The sequence below is a fragment of the Micromys minutus genome (genome assembly GCF_963924665.1).
Source record: "Micromys minutus genome assembly, chromosome: 4".
In the NCBI taxonomy this organism is placed as follows: Eukaryota; Metazoa; Chordata; class Mammalia; order Rodentia; family Muridae; genus Micromys; species Micromys minutus.
The window spans coordinates 63706798-63724570 of record NC_137973.1 but is presented as its reverse complement, the minus strand read 5'-3'; the positions used below and the strand labels follow the sequence as shown (position 1 = coordinate 63724570).

General features: G+C 47.6%; 1 protein-coding gene and 1 pseudogene across 2 annotated transcripts; both read left to right on the top strand.

Moving 5' to 3' along the window:
* Nucleotides 1-1275: 1275 nt before the first annotated feature.
* Nucleotides 1276-16289, top strand: CYP2U1 (cytochrome P450 family 2 subfamily U member 1; the record flags this gene model as incomplete). Its single annotated transcript, XM_080916232.1, has 5 exons — nt 1276-1723; nt 6869-7504; nt 10471-10632; nt 12269-12436; nt 14514-16289. The coding sequence occupies 5 exons, from the start codon at nt 1276-1278 to the stop codon at nt 14690-14692; spliced, it is 1593 nt and encodes a 530-aa protein (XP_080772358.1). The 3' UTR covers nt 14693-16289.
* LOC308420173 (aminoacyl tRNA synthase complex-interacting multifunctional protein 1-like) lies at nt 4064-5020 on the top strand (annotated as a pseudogene). Its single transcript has one exon. The product of its transcript is annotated as an aminoacyl tRNA synthase complex-interacting multifunctional protein 1-like (transcript).
* Nucleotides 16290-17773: the final 1484 nt, after the last annotated feature.

Below are 17773 nucleotides of genomic sequence, written 5' to 3'. Positions count from 1 at the left end.
GGGAAGTTTAAGTGTGCTCTGGAAATAGTGCTGTCTTTCTGTAATCCCAGCAGTTAGGAAGCTTAAACAGGAGGGCTTCCAAAGTTAAGGATGGATTGTGAGTCACGGGGAGAGCCAGTCGCAAGACAACAAAATAATAATAAACATTTTAATGTCTTTAACTTAGAAAACTTTTTTTATTTTAAAGTCACACACACACACACAAAAGGAATCTGATAACAGTTTATAGCAGAAAATGTGAAGGGGGCTTTTGTAGTTTATCAAGGGGAGGAGAAGGGAGAAAGTAATTTGCATACTTTATCAAATATGTCAAAAATAGAGAATCATACCCCACTTGTTTGAAGGGGGAAAAAAGCTCCACATGATATGAAAAGAAGTCACCAGCTTCAAGCCTTTTATAATGCACCGTAGTGTTCATATTGTGTGTGTGTGTGTGTGTGTGTGTGTGTGTGTGTGTGTGTGTTGGAAGGGGGTGATCTAACAGGAAAAGAACTTTCCTACCAAGAGCATGGCCTAGAATCTGATTCCCAGCACCACAAAATAAAGAACTATAAAAATTGGTTCAGCCTTGGCCAGACATGGTAATATATGTCTTTAATATGTGAGTTCTGGAGGCAGACACAGGTGGAGCTCTGAATTCGAGGCCAAACTGGTCTACATGAGGAGTTCTAGGCTATCAAAAATTGAAATGAATAAGAATAGAAAAATTAAAATAAAGGGGGAAAAACCGAAGATCCCAGGGATAGTCTAACCAAAAGAAACCACAACATCGGGCCTGTAAGTGACAGGAAGGTAAAGCGCTCAGGAGCCATCCCCAGGGGTTGGAATATCTACAAATCACCTTGTTAGATAGGGGCTCGGCATTTCAGATTTGTGGAAGGCTAATTAATAAAGCAGTCAGTCAGCAGGTCCTGTGTTTTGATATCATCAGGCCACATGCAGAAACCCACAGATAGCTCTCTCACTCTCTGAAGGAGCCAGATGCTGCTAGTGCACTAAACTGACAAAACACACAAAACAAACAAATACCCATTCAGGACAGTTTCCGCTCTGCTGCTTGAGGCCTCTCTTCCACCCCCTCACCTCGAGCTGTCCCGTAAGACGTCCCGCCTCCACTTAACGCAGGAGCAGCTGACTGGAGGATGCCGAGAGGGGCACGCGGCCCAGCCAATCCGGAGGGCGTGCCTTGCCCCGCCCTGCCGTTGACCTTCGAGTCATGCAGCGGGCTACTGTCGCTCCTCTGGTGTGGAGTTAGACGCAGGCGGCACCTAGAGCATGTCTTCGCTCGGGAGCCCGCGTCCCGCGGCAGGGGAGCAGCCGGGAGCTGGGCCGCACATGCGGGCGGCGGGAAGCACGCTGCTGCTTTGCGGGCTGGCAGTTCTGTTGGGCTGGGTTTGGCTGCGGCGGCAGCGCGCATGCGGCATCCCTCCGGGGCCCAAGCCTTGGCCACTCGTGGGTAACTTCGGGCACTTGCTGGTGCCACGCTTCCTGCGGCTGCAGTTCTGGCTGGGCTCGGACAGCCGGACGGACATGGTGGGCCAGCATATGTACCTGGTCAGGCTGGCCCGTGTCTATGGCAACATCTTCAGCTTCTTCATCGGCCACCGTCTGGTGGTGGTCCTCAGCGACTTCCACAGCGTGCGCGAGGCGCTCGTGCAGCAGGCCGAAGTGTTCAGTGACCGCCCGCCGATGCCGCTCATCTCCATCTTGACCAAGGGGAAGGGTGAGCGCGCCGCGGGCTCAGGACCCTCGGGGCGGCAAGTGACCACTTGCTCCTGCCCACCTTCCTCCTGCCCTGAGCAGGGGACAGGGGGACAGAGGCGTGGCTTCTAGTGTGCGATTGAAGTGAGAGACACACAGGAAAGTGAGGGAGGGTTACCAAAGTGTAAAATAAGGATCACCCTCCTCGGAAGCTTTTCTTTGTCCCAGATGAGGTCTCATTATTCATAGGTCTGATCTGAACGTTTCTAAACATTGGTTGTGTTAGAAAAGTGGGGGTGGGGGGGAGGAAGCAGTCTTTTCACCGAGTGACTTTCAGTTGCGAAAGTATAAGAAAAAAAATTTCCCCTTAAGGCCAGAAATCAAGCTAGGAGACCGTTGAAGTGTTAACTCATAGCCTCTAATCTTCTGGCAAAGAATGTGGCTGTTCTCTGCCCGTGTCTACAGAACTTGCCTGAGGTTAGCTTTAAGAGAAACTGAATTTTTCTTTTCTTTTTTTTTTTTTGGACAGAGACTATTTCAAGGTAGCCAGTCAGTTCCCAGACTCCATGTATATCTCCCTCGGCAGACACAGGGTCTCAATCTCTACTCTTAAGCTTCCTGTCAGTCCTGTGTTCTGTCTTCAGTCGTAGCCATTGTGGATGGCAGATATACTTCATTTCAGGAGAGTGGCCCCTGACTTCACACTTACATCCCCTCCCTCACCCCATTTCTAGTTTTCCTGTGGAAACTCCCCTTACAGGGCCTCAGAAAGCTCTGGAATCTGAGGCACCTGCAATGGAAAGGGTGGGGGGAGGGGAGGCATTAGCACTGGGCTGAAGCACGGAGAATTTGGATGCTATATAAAGTGTAATTAGTTCTTGTTCCAAGGCCACTCCAGCCCCCGCAGAAAACAAGATGGATGCTCTGGGTTACATGCTTCTTATTGGCCTCTTGTCTTGAGATGGGTTCGAGATGAAAGGCCGCTGTCCAAGATGCTTCTAGATTAAGACAGGATTCAGTACAAGTTCACTCCAAGTGAAATTTAGAATAAGGATACACAACTAATCTGGGCACTAGTGAAGGAAGACCAGGAAATCTCTGTTGGCTCGAACCTCAAATGTTTCTGTCTACTCTCCATCCGAGTGGCAACTCAATTTTATAGCCAGAGGCCACAGTAAACAGACCGTGTTCTGGGTTGTGTTCAGACCTGGAGACAGGAAAATCTCCTTGGCTTTCTGGTGTCGGCCTGGCTGATTCAGTAAGGGGAAGTCGACAGACTAAGGCCAGTGTGACAGATCAGGACATGCAGAGACCCTCCTCTGGCCTCTTCATGCTTCTGTCCACGTTACCCACCCTCATTCCCACCTCAGTTATCTATACAGAAAAATATAGGTAAATCAGAGAGAATCGGAAAATGGCTCAGGTGATTAGGAGCATTTACTATTCCAGAGGACCCAGGTTCAGTTCTCAGCATCCACAAGGCCCAGCAAAACCATCTGTAACTCCAGTTCTGGGCGATCCAGCAGACTATTCTGGTCTCTGTAGGCACCAGGCACACACACTGCACATACACAGAGTAGACATGCATAGACAAAGTAAAAATAAATCTTTAAAAAAATACTAAGTCTGTTTTCAAAGTCAGCGTTTTAAATTTTTATAAGAAAATGGCGCGTTTCTGAATTAAGGCACGCAGCACAAATCAGAAAGACAAGGACCTGTAGATGGGCACAGAGGAACAACAGCAGTTGGGAGGCAAAAACTGGAGGATTGCTACAACTTCAAGGACAGTGTAGGCTTCAAAGTAACAGTCTACCTTTTTAAGAGCGGGGTGGGGTGAAGTATACTTGTGAACAGGAGAGATGGCTCCGGTCAGGAGCACATTGCTCTTTCAGAGGTCCTGAGTTCAGACCTCAGCATCCCTGTCAGGTGGCTCACAACCATGTCTAACTCCAGCTGCAAGGAATCCAGTGCCGCCTTCTGGCTCCCACAGGCATCTGCATGAAGACCCAGCATGAGCAACGAGCAGGCGTCTGTGGGGGCACTCACACACAAGTAAATGTCTTTCAGTCTACACATGGTATCTTTACATTTACAACGTATGCTTATCAGATAGTATCATTGAAAACTAAAACCAATTCACATAATGAGAGAGAGGAGGTTACCTTTGCGTTTAAAGTATATAGGAAGAAAATTTCCACACAGGAGGTAAGTTAAGTGTGACTCGTGGAATAAGAACCCCATCAGTGACCCATGTATAGCCACTCTGACCCACAGTGACAATCACAGACATGTTGATGAAAATCATGTGCAACTCCTTCCTACACCCGGCTGAGACTGCCAAAGAGCTGCGGCTCACCGCCCCATGCTTTTCTGCCCATTCTGGGGAAAGATGGCTGTTAACGATGCTGTTCTGAAGAGGCTGGGGCGGAAGGGTGCAGAGGCGGGTCAGATCATTGAATACCTCAAGCAGCAGGTTGTTCTCAAGGAGAAAGCAGTTTTGAAGGCAACTTTGAGAGAAGAAAAGAAACTTCGAGTTGAAAATGCTAAACTGAAGAAAGAAATAGAAGAGCTAAAGCAAGAGCTGATTCTGGCAGAAGTTCATAACGGGGTGAAGCAAGTACCTGCTCCATCCAGTTCTTCACTAGAGACTAACTGTACTGTTTCTGAAAGTGTGATACAGTTTCCATCAGCAACAACCACCACCTCTTCTGGTACAAAAGAACAGATCAAAGGAGGAGGAGGAGAAGAAAAGAAGGTAAAAGAGAAGACTGAAAAGAAAGAGGAAAGGGAAAAGATACAGCAGTCTGCAGCAGCAAGTGCTGACTCTAAGCCTGTCGACGTATCACGCCTGGATCTTCAAATTGGTTGTATCGTTACTGCCAAGAAACACCCTGATCCAGATTCATTGTACGTCGAAGAAGTCGATGTGGGAGAAGCAGCTCCACGAACAGTCATAGGCAGTGACTCATGTTCTTCTAGAACAAATGCAAAATCGGATGGTAGTTGTACTTTGTAATCTGAAGCCTGCAAAAATGCGGGGAGTACTGTCTCAAGCAATGGTGATGTGTGCCAGTTCACCAGAGAAAGTGGAAACTCTGGCCCCTCCCGTGGGTTCATTCCTGGAGACAGAATTACTTCTGATGCTTTCCCTGGAGAGCCCGACACGGAGCTGAACCCTAAGAAGAAGATCTGGGAGCAGATCCAGCCTGACCTGCACACCAATGATGAGTGTGTGGCCACATACAAAAGAGCTCCCTTTGAGGTGAAGGGGAAGGGAGTTTGCAGGGCCCAAACCATGGCCAATAGCGGAATTAAATAAGTGACGTGCTCTGTAACGAAAGACATTGGTAAAACCTTGATAACAATAAAGAGGTGTTTGTCACACATAACAAAGAAAAGGAAGGAAGGAAGGAAGGAAGGAAGGAAGGAAGGAAGGAAGGAAGGAAGGAAAGAAAATCACATAGGATACATTTTCGCCCTCTAGTGGCAAAACTAAGCACTTACAGGTATCAGGAGGCAGCTGTTGAAAGCATGCTGATGTTCACATACTCTTGGACATACTTCTGCTCAGTTCTTAATCTACTTACTTAAGTTAGTAATTATTTAAGATAGTAATTTGGCAGTGACTATTCATGTGAAGATATCTGTATTTTGTGGTTCATCACTGCACCCTTAGTGATGTCTGTAAAATGTGGAGGAAGTCCATATTCAACTATGGGTCCATCCATATAGATGTTTACATTGAAATGTTCTCTTTTCCCCTGTTGCTGGGATTGAACCCAGAGCCTTGTGTATACCAGTCATTCGCTGTATTCCTGAGCCGAACACCCCCTCCCCTTGATTATAGAGGTACTCAGAGTCTTTCACAGCTCTATAGCACGCTAAGTATTCAGAACATGGCGTTGGTGTTTTGAATGTTGACTGTCACCCATGGGCTTGAGTGTTTCAATACTTGGTCCTAACATGTGATAGTATTTTCATAATATGTAGAACTTTTAGGAGGTCAACCCCAGCTAGAGGAAGCCAGTCCCTGGGCTTTAAGTATGGAGTATAGCGGAGCCCTGGCTGTGTTCCAAACTTTGTGCTTCTGCCAAAGATGTAATCAAGCAAACCAACCCTTCTGCTGTAAGCTGCTCACACCGCCATGCATTCCCAACCACCAAGTACCCTCTCAACCCAGGAACAAAAGGAATCCTTCCCTCCCTTAGGCAGTTTCCTATTAGGTATTTGCTCACAGCTGAAAGAAAAGTAGCCAATGTATGGGGGAAGGGGGGGTCAGCTCCTCTTGGTAGGCGGTCTCCACAGCTGTGAATGAAAGACCTGCTCTGTAAACATCAGGAAGAAGCTGAGCTCAGTCCTTTCTGTACAGGCTGTCAACATCCACACGTGGACCAGAGGAAGGTTTGGCCTTTCTCTGAGCCTGGTTTGGGGTGGGAGTGGGGGCTTTGTTATTACTTAGTCTGGGGGATCCTTAGCATGGCCATGTTCATGTCAGCAACACAAGGTTGCTGAGGGCTCTATCTGATCCCCACCGGAAGGAGAACTGGCTGAGACAATACGGGACATCGTGGAAACTACAAGGAGGAAGTGGTGGCAGGAAGGAAGACGCGTTTGAGAACAGTCAGAACATCCCGGGGCCGTTCTGCTGGGTTGAAGGTGGTGGATGTACATGCTGGGGTGAACTAGGGGGCAGCCGCCGTGATCGTGATGAGTTGTGGCTCCTGCTGTGTGCACAGCACTGCCAGGAGCTGGGGTGTGGAGAGCAGAGACATGGTCTCCACTCATGCGTCAGTCCTGGACTGTAATTACACTTCTGTTCACAGTGTTTAGAATATGCGTGCTTTATGTTTGGAAGGTTTCCTAACCGTGAGTCTACTGTTGTGAAATATAAAGATACTTACATGCACAATGCTTTCAGGTCATCGAAACTCGGTGCTTTTCATTTTACCAGAAATTACAAAAAATAAATAAATAAATAAACCAGCTTGTTAGCAAATTATTCCTAATTTAGACTCAGCTTTGTCTTTATAATGAAACTCTACATGTTGCCTTTATCTGCAAAGTTATGAGCTTTGGCCAAGAGACTTGAAAATACAGAATATACTTCACGGTAGGTCCCATTCGCCATGGCCAGGCCTTGGTCTCACCCTCCTCTCTGTCTTTGCAGGAGTCGCGTTTGCACACTATGGTCCAGTTTGGAAGCAGCAGAGGAGATTCTCCCATTCGACACTTCGTCATTTTGGTCTGGGCAAGCTTAGCCTGGAGCCCAGGATTATCAAGGAGTTCACGTACGTGAAAGAGGAGATGCAGAAGCATGGCGACGCCCCCTTCAGCCCCTTCCCTGTCATCAGCAATGCGGTCTCCAACATCATCTGCTCCCTGTGCTTTGGCCAGCGCTTCGATTACACCAACGAGGAGTTTAAAAAGGTGTTGGATTTCATGTCTCGAGGGTTGGAAATCTGCTTGCACCGCCAGCTCTTCCTGATCAACATATGCCCCTGGCTCTACTACCTTCCCTTTGGGCGGTTTAAGGAACTAAGGCAGATTGAAAGGGACATAACCTGCTTCCTTAAAAACATCATCAAAGAGCACCAAGAGTCTCTGGATGCCAGCAACCCTCAGGACTTCATAGACATGTACCTTCTGCACGTGGAGGAGGAGAAGAAAGCCAGCAAGCACACCAGCTTCAGTGAGGATTACCTGTTTTACATCATCGGGGACCTGTTCATTGCCGGCACAGACACTACGACCAACTCTCTGCTCTGGGGCCTGCTGTATATGTCACTGCACCCCGACGTGCAAAGTAATTGGTGCATTTGTTCTTTACTAGGGCAAAGGCAGGTTAGCTAAGTCAGGCCGCAACCCCTGTGTCCAGGGTGGAAAACACAGCAAACACTCGTTTTTTATAGTGAGGTTAAGAGGTGAACAGTGAAGCCTCAAATTTCTAGATGGACAAGTGTCATAGCTTGCTCACCCCTGCATCAATCCCCATAATCCAGTTCCCTTTGAAATCTACAGAAGGGAAGGGCCCTTAGAGAAGTAGCGTGTCAGAGCCAAGGGAGTCATGATGCCCATCCAGACCTTCATCTTGTTTTGAAAATAGAGAACACAAGCAAAAGAGTCAGCAGAAGTCACAGCCAGTGCCACCACAGTCACCCCTGTGGACAGCCCGTGGCAGTGGCAGTCGATAATGAATAAGGGAGCATGGTATATTGGTTTCTGCATCAGCTCTGTTCACTGCAAACGTAGTCACTTGAACAGGACTTTGCTCCAAGTATTTATATCAGAAGCATACATATGCTTCACTGGACTAAGATGGGCGTCAGCTGGGCAGTGTTGCTCTCTGGAGGCCCCAGAGCAAAGTTCTTTTGCCGTTTCCAGCTTTGACCTGTGGTCCTGTCTCCACCTCCAGAGCCAGCAGAGCAGTAGCTCTGACCATGCTCCTGTATTCACGTCTCCTGACTGATCTGGGCAAGGCTGTCTGATGCCCAAGCCCGTATTGCTTAGTGATGGGGGTCCTGAGAATGTGTTACTAGATGATCGCACCATTATGCAAGCATCACAGAGTACACTTAAACCGAGGTGACCATAGTGTTGCAAGGCAATGTAACCTTCCAGGACCACGCTTGTCTATGCGGTCAGTGATTGACTAAAGCAACTGTGCTTAGATAGAGATGCACTCAATAGGCCAGGATATGCCCCCATGTGTAGTATAGTCCCTTCTGCTATGTGCCAGTTGGGTGTGATTTTAAAGTATCCCCGAAAAGGTCCGTGTGCTACTAGTGTGGACCTTTGAGAGGCTGATAGCAAGGTAATTAGTCATAGGACCTTTTAAAATTATTCTTGAGACCAAGATTCTTATGTAGTTCTCCCAGGAACCTAGTTAGCGCTTCTAAGACAGAGCTAGTAGAGAGGGGCAGTCTCTCTCTCTCTCTGTCTGTCTCTGTCTCTCTCTCTCTCTTCTCTCTCTCTCTCTGTCTCTGTCTCTCTCTCTGTCTCTGTCTCTCTCCTCTCTCTTCTCTCTCTCTCTCTCTGTCTCTGTCTCTGTCTCTCTCTCTCTCTGTCTCTGTCTCTCTCCTCTCTCTTCTCCCTCTCTCTCTTCTCTCTCTCTCTCTTCTCTCTCTCTCTCTCCTCTCTCTCTCTGTCTCTGTCTCTGTCTCTCTCTCTCTCTCTTCTCTCTCTCTCTCTGTCTCTGTCTCTCTCTCTGTCTCTGTCTCTGTCTCTCTCTCTCCTCTCTCTCTCTCTGTCTCTGTCTCTCTCTCTCTGTCTCTCTCTCTGTCTCTGTCTCTGTCTCTCTCTCCTCTCTCTCTCTCTCTTCTCTCTCTCTCTCTCTTCTCTCTCCCTCTCTCTCTCTCTCTCTCTCTCTCTCTCTACCAGCTCGGGCCTAAGCCTCATGGCTAAAGCGAAGCTTGGTTTAATCCATCTCTTTTTAAATCATTTTAATTATGTGCAAAAAGGTAACATCGGTTCTGAGACAGGGATCAAGCGAGATAACAACCAAAGATTCTGTAAACATCTTACCGGAGGTCAGGTGAAAAAGTCAGAGACAAAATGGGATACTGCTGTGCCGACATCCCAAAATCCGCCCTTCCCTGAGCCTCATTCCTAAGGATTTCGCATAGAACTTCAAATACAAATGTACTTCCCTGTGCCACATTCTTAAAAGCCCTTGCCTGGAACTTCAGATGTGGTTGTACTTCCTTATAGCCTTATCCCAGGGGCTCTGCCTAGAGCTACAGATGCCAATGTGCTTCATACTAGCCCTTACAGGGCATAGCACAGAAGCCAGATTCCTGCCTTGGCTAGCCCCAAGATGTCCTGGGATAATATAATTATTACTCCGCCATCAACTGTTCAGAGGTGCCAAAAATGCTCTCCACACATTCTGCCACACACTGACGTAACCCGAGTGGGGGGTCCAAAACGGTGAACTGAGTTTTTCTTTATAGAGCACACAGCTCCAGCTCCGTTTTTTACTAATAGAGAGACTGCCAGCAGACCAAGACACCATGGAAGGTATCTCATTTACAAGGCACCAGAGGATGGAGATGTAAACTTCTCGAAGGGTTCGCTTCTCTTTCCTTACCGTAGACCTCACGACGGCTCTCTGTTTCAACCAGCTACTACTAAGCAACAGATTATCACCAAGATTAGCTGTTTACAACAGCTTTATTATTTTATAAAGTATTTGAGTGTCAAGAATCCAGGTCAGTGAGGGGCACAGGTGCGGGAGCCAGTTTCCAAATGCTGTAACATTGATAATTGACTGACAAGACAAGCATTTGGGCTGTGGTTTCAGTCCATGGCCGGCTGGCTTTGTTGCAATGAGGCCAGTGGTAAGGCAGGGCCGATGCAGATGAGAAGGAAGGGGAAGATGCCAGGGTAGAGCCAATCTCTCCAGGCCTTCCAGAAGCCCCCCCCCACCCCCCATTATGTCTCCACTGTAAGGAACAAACCTGCAACCACAGGCTTTTGAGGGTCTCACTCAACTATAGCAACCCCAAAGGTCTGGTGTGTTATTTTGGACTTCACAGACTGTTAACAGCTTAGAGTGTCACAGGAGAGTTTAATGCTGCATGTCCTGGAATCTAGAGTGCAGTTTCTCACCCAGTCTCTTCTGCTGTCCATCAAAGCCCCGGTGGCTTGTTGTCTCTGCCAGTCCTGCCTCGGGCCACCGTGCCAACTGATCCCTTGGTGGGTATAGTCTCGTAACAGTGCTGACTCACTCTCCCAGTCTTATCTGTGGCTTCTTCTTTCTTTTTTGCATAGAAAAGGTTCATGAAGAAATTGAAAGGGTCATTGGAAGTGACCGCGCACCTTCCCTCACAGACAAGGCCCAGATGCCGTACACGGAAGCCACCATCATGGAGGTACAGCGGTTATCCATGGTGGTACCACTTGCCATTCCTCACATGACCTCGGAGAAAACAGGCAAGTCCAGTGCCCGCCTTCTTTGCAGACCCCTGAGGAAATCCTCTGAGTGTAGGGAGGGGTGTGGCCACATCAGAAAGGTCGGGGATTGTTTCTACCTTATCATTGGCTCAAGGACTGGCCTCTGGTGCTCACACACTCACACCACTACACAAACAACTTTACGTCAGCTATCCCACAGAAGAAAACTTAAGTTAACAGTGGCCTGTCTAGTCTTCATGTGGATGTCAGAAAAGCCACACTAAATGTGGATTTAAATATGTTAGCTGGAGATAAGCCCCCCCCCCCTTTGGTTTTTAAAATTCTGCAAACAAAATGTAATTATTTAAAAACTGGGATGTTCCAGATTGATTCTAGAGTCACCAACTTTAACCTATCAGCTGCTGAGAAGTATGTCCGTGTGGGGAGTCCAGAAATCTCTAAAGCTCCCTCTTATAAGGCAGGGTGCTACCCAGCTGAGATCCTAGCACATAGAAAACTTAAGCAGGAGAATTGTGACTTCAGGGTAACTCTGTTTCAGAGAGAGAAGAGATGGAGATTGGTGAGAGAGGTAAAGTTTAAGGCTTATAGAAATGGCCTAGAATGCAGATTAGATCCACTGTGAAGAGCCCAGCACCTGCTCATTGTGGGCGCGGCATTCCCCGCAGACCTCGTTTGCCATGCTCTGTGGACAGAAAAGCCTGTGGGCGGCTCCCTTCTGCTCTGGGAAGTTTTATGTCAACTTGACACAGGCTAAAGTCATCTCAGAGGTGGGAACCTGAACTAAGAAAATCGCTGCACAAGATCGGGTTGTAGGCAAGCCTGTAGGGCAGTGGGTCTCAGGCTTCCCAATGCTGCTGCCCTTTGACACAGTTCCTCGTGCTGTGATGACCCAGCCATAACATTGTCTTTGTTGCTACTTCATAACCATAATTTTGCTACCGTATTACATAATGATAAAGTAATGAAAACTTCTGATACTTCTGATGGTCTCGGGTAGCCCCTGTGAAAGGGTCATTTGCTCCCAAATGTGTCTCAACCCACAGGTTGAAAAATACTGCTATAGAACATTTTCTCAATTTGTGGTTGATACGGGAGGGCCCAGCCCATCGTGGGTAGTGCCATCCCTGGGCTGGTAGACCTGGGTTCTATAAGAAAGCAGGCTGAGCAAGCCAGGGGAGCAAGCCAGTAAGTAACATCCCTCCATGGCCTCTGCATCAGCTCCTGCCTCTCTTGAGCTCCTGTCCTGACTTCCTTCCATGATGAAGTGTAAGCCTAATTAACCCTTCCCTCAAGTTGGCCCCACCGTGTCATCACAGTCATAGCTGCCCTGGCTGACACCCGCTCTGTGTAAATTTTAAGAATATATAAATCTTGGGGAAAGTTAACCTAGAATGCCCTATATCTGCTTCAGTGTTTCCTTGTAAGTTGTAATGGCCTGTCTTGGCTCATTGCTTGACCATCTAGTCCTGCTCCTGCTCCCTCAGGCTGGGTCTGGGCTGGGGGCAAAGAAAAAGCGATGCTTGGCAGGTCCTTCTCCCTCCCCTCAGGAGCTACTGTGTTAAGTAGGTAAATGTTTCCTTCCCGGCAACAGCCATGTTTGGAGAGTTCTTAGTGGATGTGCGGCGCTGACTCCGCTCTTGTGTGTTGTCTGCAGTCCTGCACGGATACACCATTCCTAAAGGCACAGTGGTCCTGCTCAACATGTGGTCCATACACAGAGACCCAGCCGTTTGGGAGAAGCCAGACGACTTCTGTCCTCATCGGTTTCTGGATGACCAGGGACAACTTTTGAAAAGAGAGGCGTTTATCCCTTTTGGGATAGGTCAGTTAAACCTTGGTTTAAATTTTTCTTTTAACTTCATCATGTGTGTGTGTGTGTGTGTGTGTGTGTGTGTGTGTCTGTGTGTCTGTGTGTCTGTCTGTGTCTGTCTATGTTGTACATGTGCATGTTTGAGATGTGTATGTGTGAGTATAGGTATAGGGACCAGAGAACGACTTTGAGGGATCAGTTCTTTTGCCTACTGAGTTACCTCTTGCTGACCCAACCTCTTTTTTTCTTTAAATAAATAAATAAATAAAAACAAAAGCAGAGTTATGGACAGAGGTGACTTGGTAGTGCGGTGTCTGTTTGTCTTGCATGTACGAGCCCTAGATTCCATCCCCAGCACAGGAAGAAGAGGGAGGGAGATGGCTTAATCTTTATGACTGGAAATCTTGACTTCCTGGTTGCTTAGGCTCTTTGGGGCCTGAGAAGCAGGGAGGTTAAGGAGTTATTGGAGTTACAGCAGCTTTTTAAAAATTACTACCAAAAGTTAATTAGCTGCTTATGAGAAACTCTGAGCTCTTCTAATTCTCAAAAGGCCAGTGAGAAAGAAAAGAGAAAAATCATGTACACATATACTAACACTGGAAAAGGAAAAGCGGGCTCTAGCAAGCCAGTTCCAATAAGCAAGTTCCAACAATTTTACATATGCACATACATAAATTCATTCATATATATATATATATATATATATATATATATATATATACACACACACACACACATACATATGTACGTGTGGACAGATAGACATATACATATTTACCATCGATGGATAGACCAGAGCTCTAAAGAGCTGGTCTCACAAGGCTTACTTTTGCTTTTAGCTTTTTATAGATTTTCAAACAGAAGTTCTCTATGTAAGAAAAATCACCACGGAGATAAGATGTTACACAGGCGGGACTTAGCGCAGGATGCTGTTGTAAGTTGGAAGCGGTTGTTTTATAGATTTGTGACCTTGCTCCGTCACTGGGCACACCTGTGGCCTCATCCCTGGCCCGGACCTAGAATGACTGTTTCTCCTTGATCACGGACCTGCCCCGAGCCTGTTTCTCTTCCTAGTGCAGCTGACTGTACTGCTGTGGTGTGTGCAAGCATGCTGGACTGCTTTCCCTGATAGTCTAAGAGGAGGAGGCACCGTCTACTCTTGATTCTAGCTCTACTATATCTTCCTGGCAAAACAGTCAAAACCATCTCCTCAGACATTCTATCAAGTATTCTAACTTCCTAACATTATTGGACTCAAATCAGGAATTCCATAAAAATCACTAATTCATCTAATAGCATTAATACAAGAAAGTACATCTTTACATTGATTCTGCAAGAAATCTGTCCAACAGAGTGTTTTAAAACCCCAGGAAACAGCAGGCCATGTCAGATAGCACAGCAGTGGCTGGCGTGGAAATGCACAGGATCAAGGAGCAATCCTGGGACCAAGTCCCTGGGGTCCATGCTCTTCAGAGCTCACTCTTCCAAGCCGTGCAGAATGATGGACCGTCTCTAGGAAGCATACCTGCTCGCCACAGCCCTCCTGCATGGCTCCTGCCAAATTACAGTTTAGTTACGTGTGTGTGTGTGTGTGTGTGTGTGTGTGTGTGTGTGTGTGTTAGGGAGGGAGACAGACACCACAGCATACATGTTATGTTACAACAGTTGGCTCTCTCGTACCATGTGTATCTCAGGGATTGAACCCAGGTTGTAAAGCCTGAGAAAGAGCCTCTCTACCATGTCACAGGCCAGAGAGCAGCTCACAATCTGCTAGGCTGGAGAGTGAGGGCTTCTCTCTCTCGGATCTTTATGTTCCTACATTGAGGCACATGATGCTTCCCCTTAGTCCTCCAAGTGAGGTAAGAAGGAAGACAAGGGCAGGGAGAGCACCACTCTGGATTTGTGCCTACCCAGCTCCTGTGTCCATGAGTAGAAGCTTGACGGTGAACCAGTTGTGTGAACATATAAACTGAGTGAGACTGTGGTTTATGTGGTGATCTTATTTTAAAACTCTCCACAGACTTGGTAGATGCTCCCTACAAAAGAACCGGATGTGTCATAACTGTTCCTTCTCTGATCTCACTTTTAGGGAAGCGGGTGTGTATGGGAGAGCAGCTGGCCAAGATGGAATTATTCCTGATGTTTGTGAGCCTGATGCAGAGTTTCACCTTTGCTTTACCCGAGGGTTCCGAGAAGCCCATCATGACTGGGAGATTTGGTCTAACTTTGGCCCCGAATCCTTTTAATGTAACCGTCTCAAAGAGATGAAGAAGCCCGGAGAAGAGCGAAGGGGGCCAGCTCCACGTACTCGGCCTACACAGTCTTCCTGTTGCGGTTGAGCATGCGCCTAGCAGTTCAGCACAGCCGGAAGAGGCTCCAGACGAGACCTAGAGGGAAAGGGTGCCACGCCACGGAGGCCTCCTCAGCAGGACTCGGGTGGCTGGTGGCATCCACTGTCCATAGGGAAGCACGGACACTCGGTTTAGTTGTATAGATTCCATCGGGAAGCAGGGTCTCATCCCTCAGCCTCTGACATCCTGTGGTAAAACGAGGTAATAAAATTCCTCTCAACTCTGAGGAGGACCGAATGCTTCATGGCGTCTGTGCTGGTGGCCGATGCTGGGTAATCCAGTAGCTTTTCCCTCAGACGGCCCGAGGACCCTGACAACACTGGAACGGCATGGCCACTTGACCAGAGGGGGATGCAGGCCTAGGTTATCTCGAGGGAGACGGTTTTCTTTGTGGGTTCCTTTTGTTTTGTTTCGTTTTTGCATAGATTCAATGTCAGTTTCTTGGGGCTTTTGTCTCATGAGTATCATTTTTGTTTAGGGTTGGGTTCTTTTTATAGCACTAGGATGAGATGTCCCTTTGCCCAGCATGTTGAAAAAGGAGAGCATCCTCTGGGAGCTATTGTCCACCTGTGTTCCTGCTGTCTGTAGTCACATGAATGAGTGCTGCACCCGGCTGCATAGCACAGGTCTGCCCCGCTGGGGTGAGTGCAGAGAGCCTCACTGGGGCCCTGGATGCTGGACTGGGGATGTCACAGGAGAACCCTGGAATTGATCCAGAAGGGATTTCTCATTCAAGTGATGCTGTGCCATCAGCCTTAGTGTGGCCGACTTACTCTTCAAGACAAAAGGCCATTTCTTGATAAGAGGGCCCTCTAATGGCTCCTGAGGGCCACAAGGAAATCTGGGTGGACTACTGTGGCCTGCTGCTGCCAGGATTGAGGATGATTGGTGACAAAGCCACCCTGCACAGCCAACAGTGTGAATCGCAGTGTGCCTGTGTCCAGCCCCTCCCTCAGGTCTCCCGCAGTACTGTGAAGGAACCGTGGTGATGCTGAGTATTCTTAGAAAAGGCTGTACTGAGTGCTTGTGTGTGATCTTCGCACTAAGGGAGCTGAGCCCCATAATGAAAACGCGCCATCACGCGTCTCTAAGATACTGGGCCCTGTGACTGGAAAGCACTTTCTGAGCCCTTTCTCAGTATTGCCCCACATGGTCCTAAAGCTAGCCTGTTACCTGCGCCTCTCTTTGTCCCACTGGATTCCTTGCTCCTCACCATGCTTGACTCTTGGTGGGTGCCCAGGTCACTTAGGAGTGCGTTAGGAAAAGCCATTAAGGGGAAAAGCCCGCCCAAGGTTTATTACGGTCAGTTCAGGACAACTTCAAAAGACAGTATAACGTCCCCTACTTGATTAAGCCAGTGCTCAAAGATGTACTCGACTTTTGTTTATTAATGTAACCATTTTAGGCAAATGTAGGATGATGCCTGAGCTGCTAAACCAGTACAGACTGAAAGCCCCCCACTGAGCGCATCCACAGGCTGAGGTAGGTATCCATGCCGACCCTTCAATGCTCGCTGAGGGGAAACAACAGCTGCTGAATAAACACCTAATGTGAATAAAAAGGAAAACTGGAATATTGTATACCCAGTATTGATTGAATTTTGAGTCTCTATTCTTTATATTATCCACCACGCTGTTTTCTTTTTCATAAACTATAATTACTTTCAAAATAGATGAGTGGAGTACGGGCTCGCCTTTAGGTTCCCTGAAGACGGTTGTTTAGGCCAGCACACTGGCGGAGGAGGTATACACTGTGGATAAGGTGCATGAATGGGTAATGCTGCTCCCTGATCAGGTTGCTTGTCCTGGGCTGACCTCCATCCACATTTGCAGGCCCCTTACTCCCTGACTCACACATGGATTCCTGGACCCACTAACCAAAGAGTTCATACCATACTTGAAAAAGCCTTCTGCGTCCTCTGAGATGTCATCAGAATCCCACAGTTACCCAGCAGCTTAGCACCGTGTCTCAAGCTGTGATGCCGTGAGACCCCATCACACACTGCCACAGAGGAACTGCGCTTTTTCCGAGCCTACGGCTACCTGACGGTTTTGCACTTCATGTTTTATCTGAAATGGGAAATTAACTGCAGTCAGTTTTCTAAAAAACGAGGCCGGGACCTTGTCTGTAACGGAGCTCTTGATGTTCCTATTAAACCCCTTATTTTAGTGAAGATGGCGTCAACTCGTTTGTGTCTGGTTATTTTTAGTTGCTTGGCAAATTTTTGTTGCTTTTATGAGATCTTAGTCAAAAAGGCAGAGAAGCAGTCCTCCCAGAGGGACCCACAATGTAGCACAGCTGTGTGACTACAGGCATGGTAACTCTTTTTAAAACATGACACCAGAGTACAGTCACACTCAGAGGACATGGTATAGAGAGCTGTCTAAGCAGCCAGATTTTATGTGTGTGAATGTTCTGTGTGTGAATTTACATGTGTGCATTTTTTGCCTGAATGTGCTGCGTGCATGCTTAGTGTCCACAGAGGCCAGAAGAGGGCATCATCCCTAGGACTGGAGTTACAGTTGCAAACTCCATGTTGGTGTTGGGAATTGAACCTGGGTTCTTTGTAAGAACAACTGCTCTTAACTGCTGAGCCAGATTTTCTTAAATCTCACACCAAACCCCTGTACAGATAAGAGTGTGTCTAGTGTAAGTCCCTTGTGGCAAATCATTGGTGTGCCTGTCTCCAGAGGTTAGGCAGGGTTGTCATCTGTAGATGATTGTCTGTTGATCAGTGTTTGGGCATTTGCAGTGCTGCCTGGTACATTTTCCCTTATGTTTGAAGACCAGAGCCAAAAAACGGAGGGCATTTGCCTTCAACCCTCTGGCTGAAAGGAATTAACCAAGGAAGATGAAGCTCATGTCAGGGAGAGACTGAAACGGAACAGTGCACGTGGAGCCAGAGGAAGTTTGTTTCAGGACATTTTCATGGACTGTTCAAGATGTCTCCAGCCCCATTTCCCTCTCTCAGAAGAAAAGGATATTGGGGTTTTTTGGG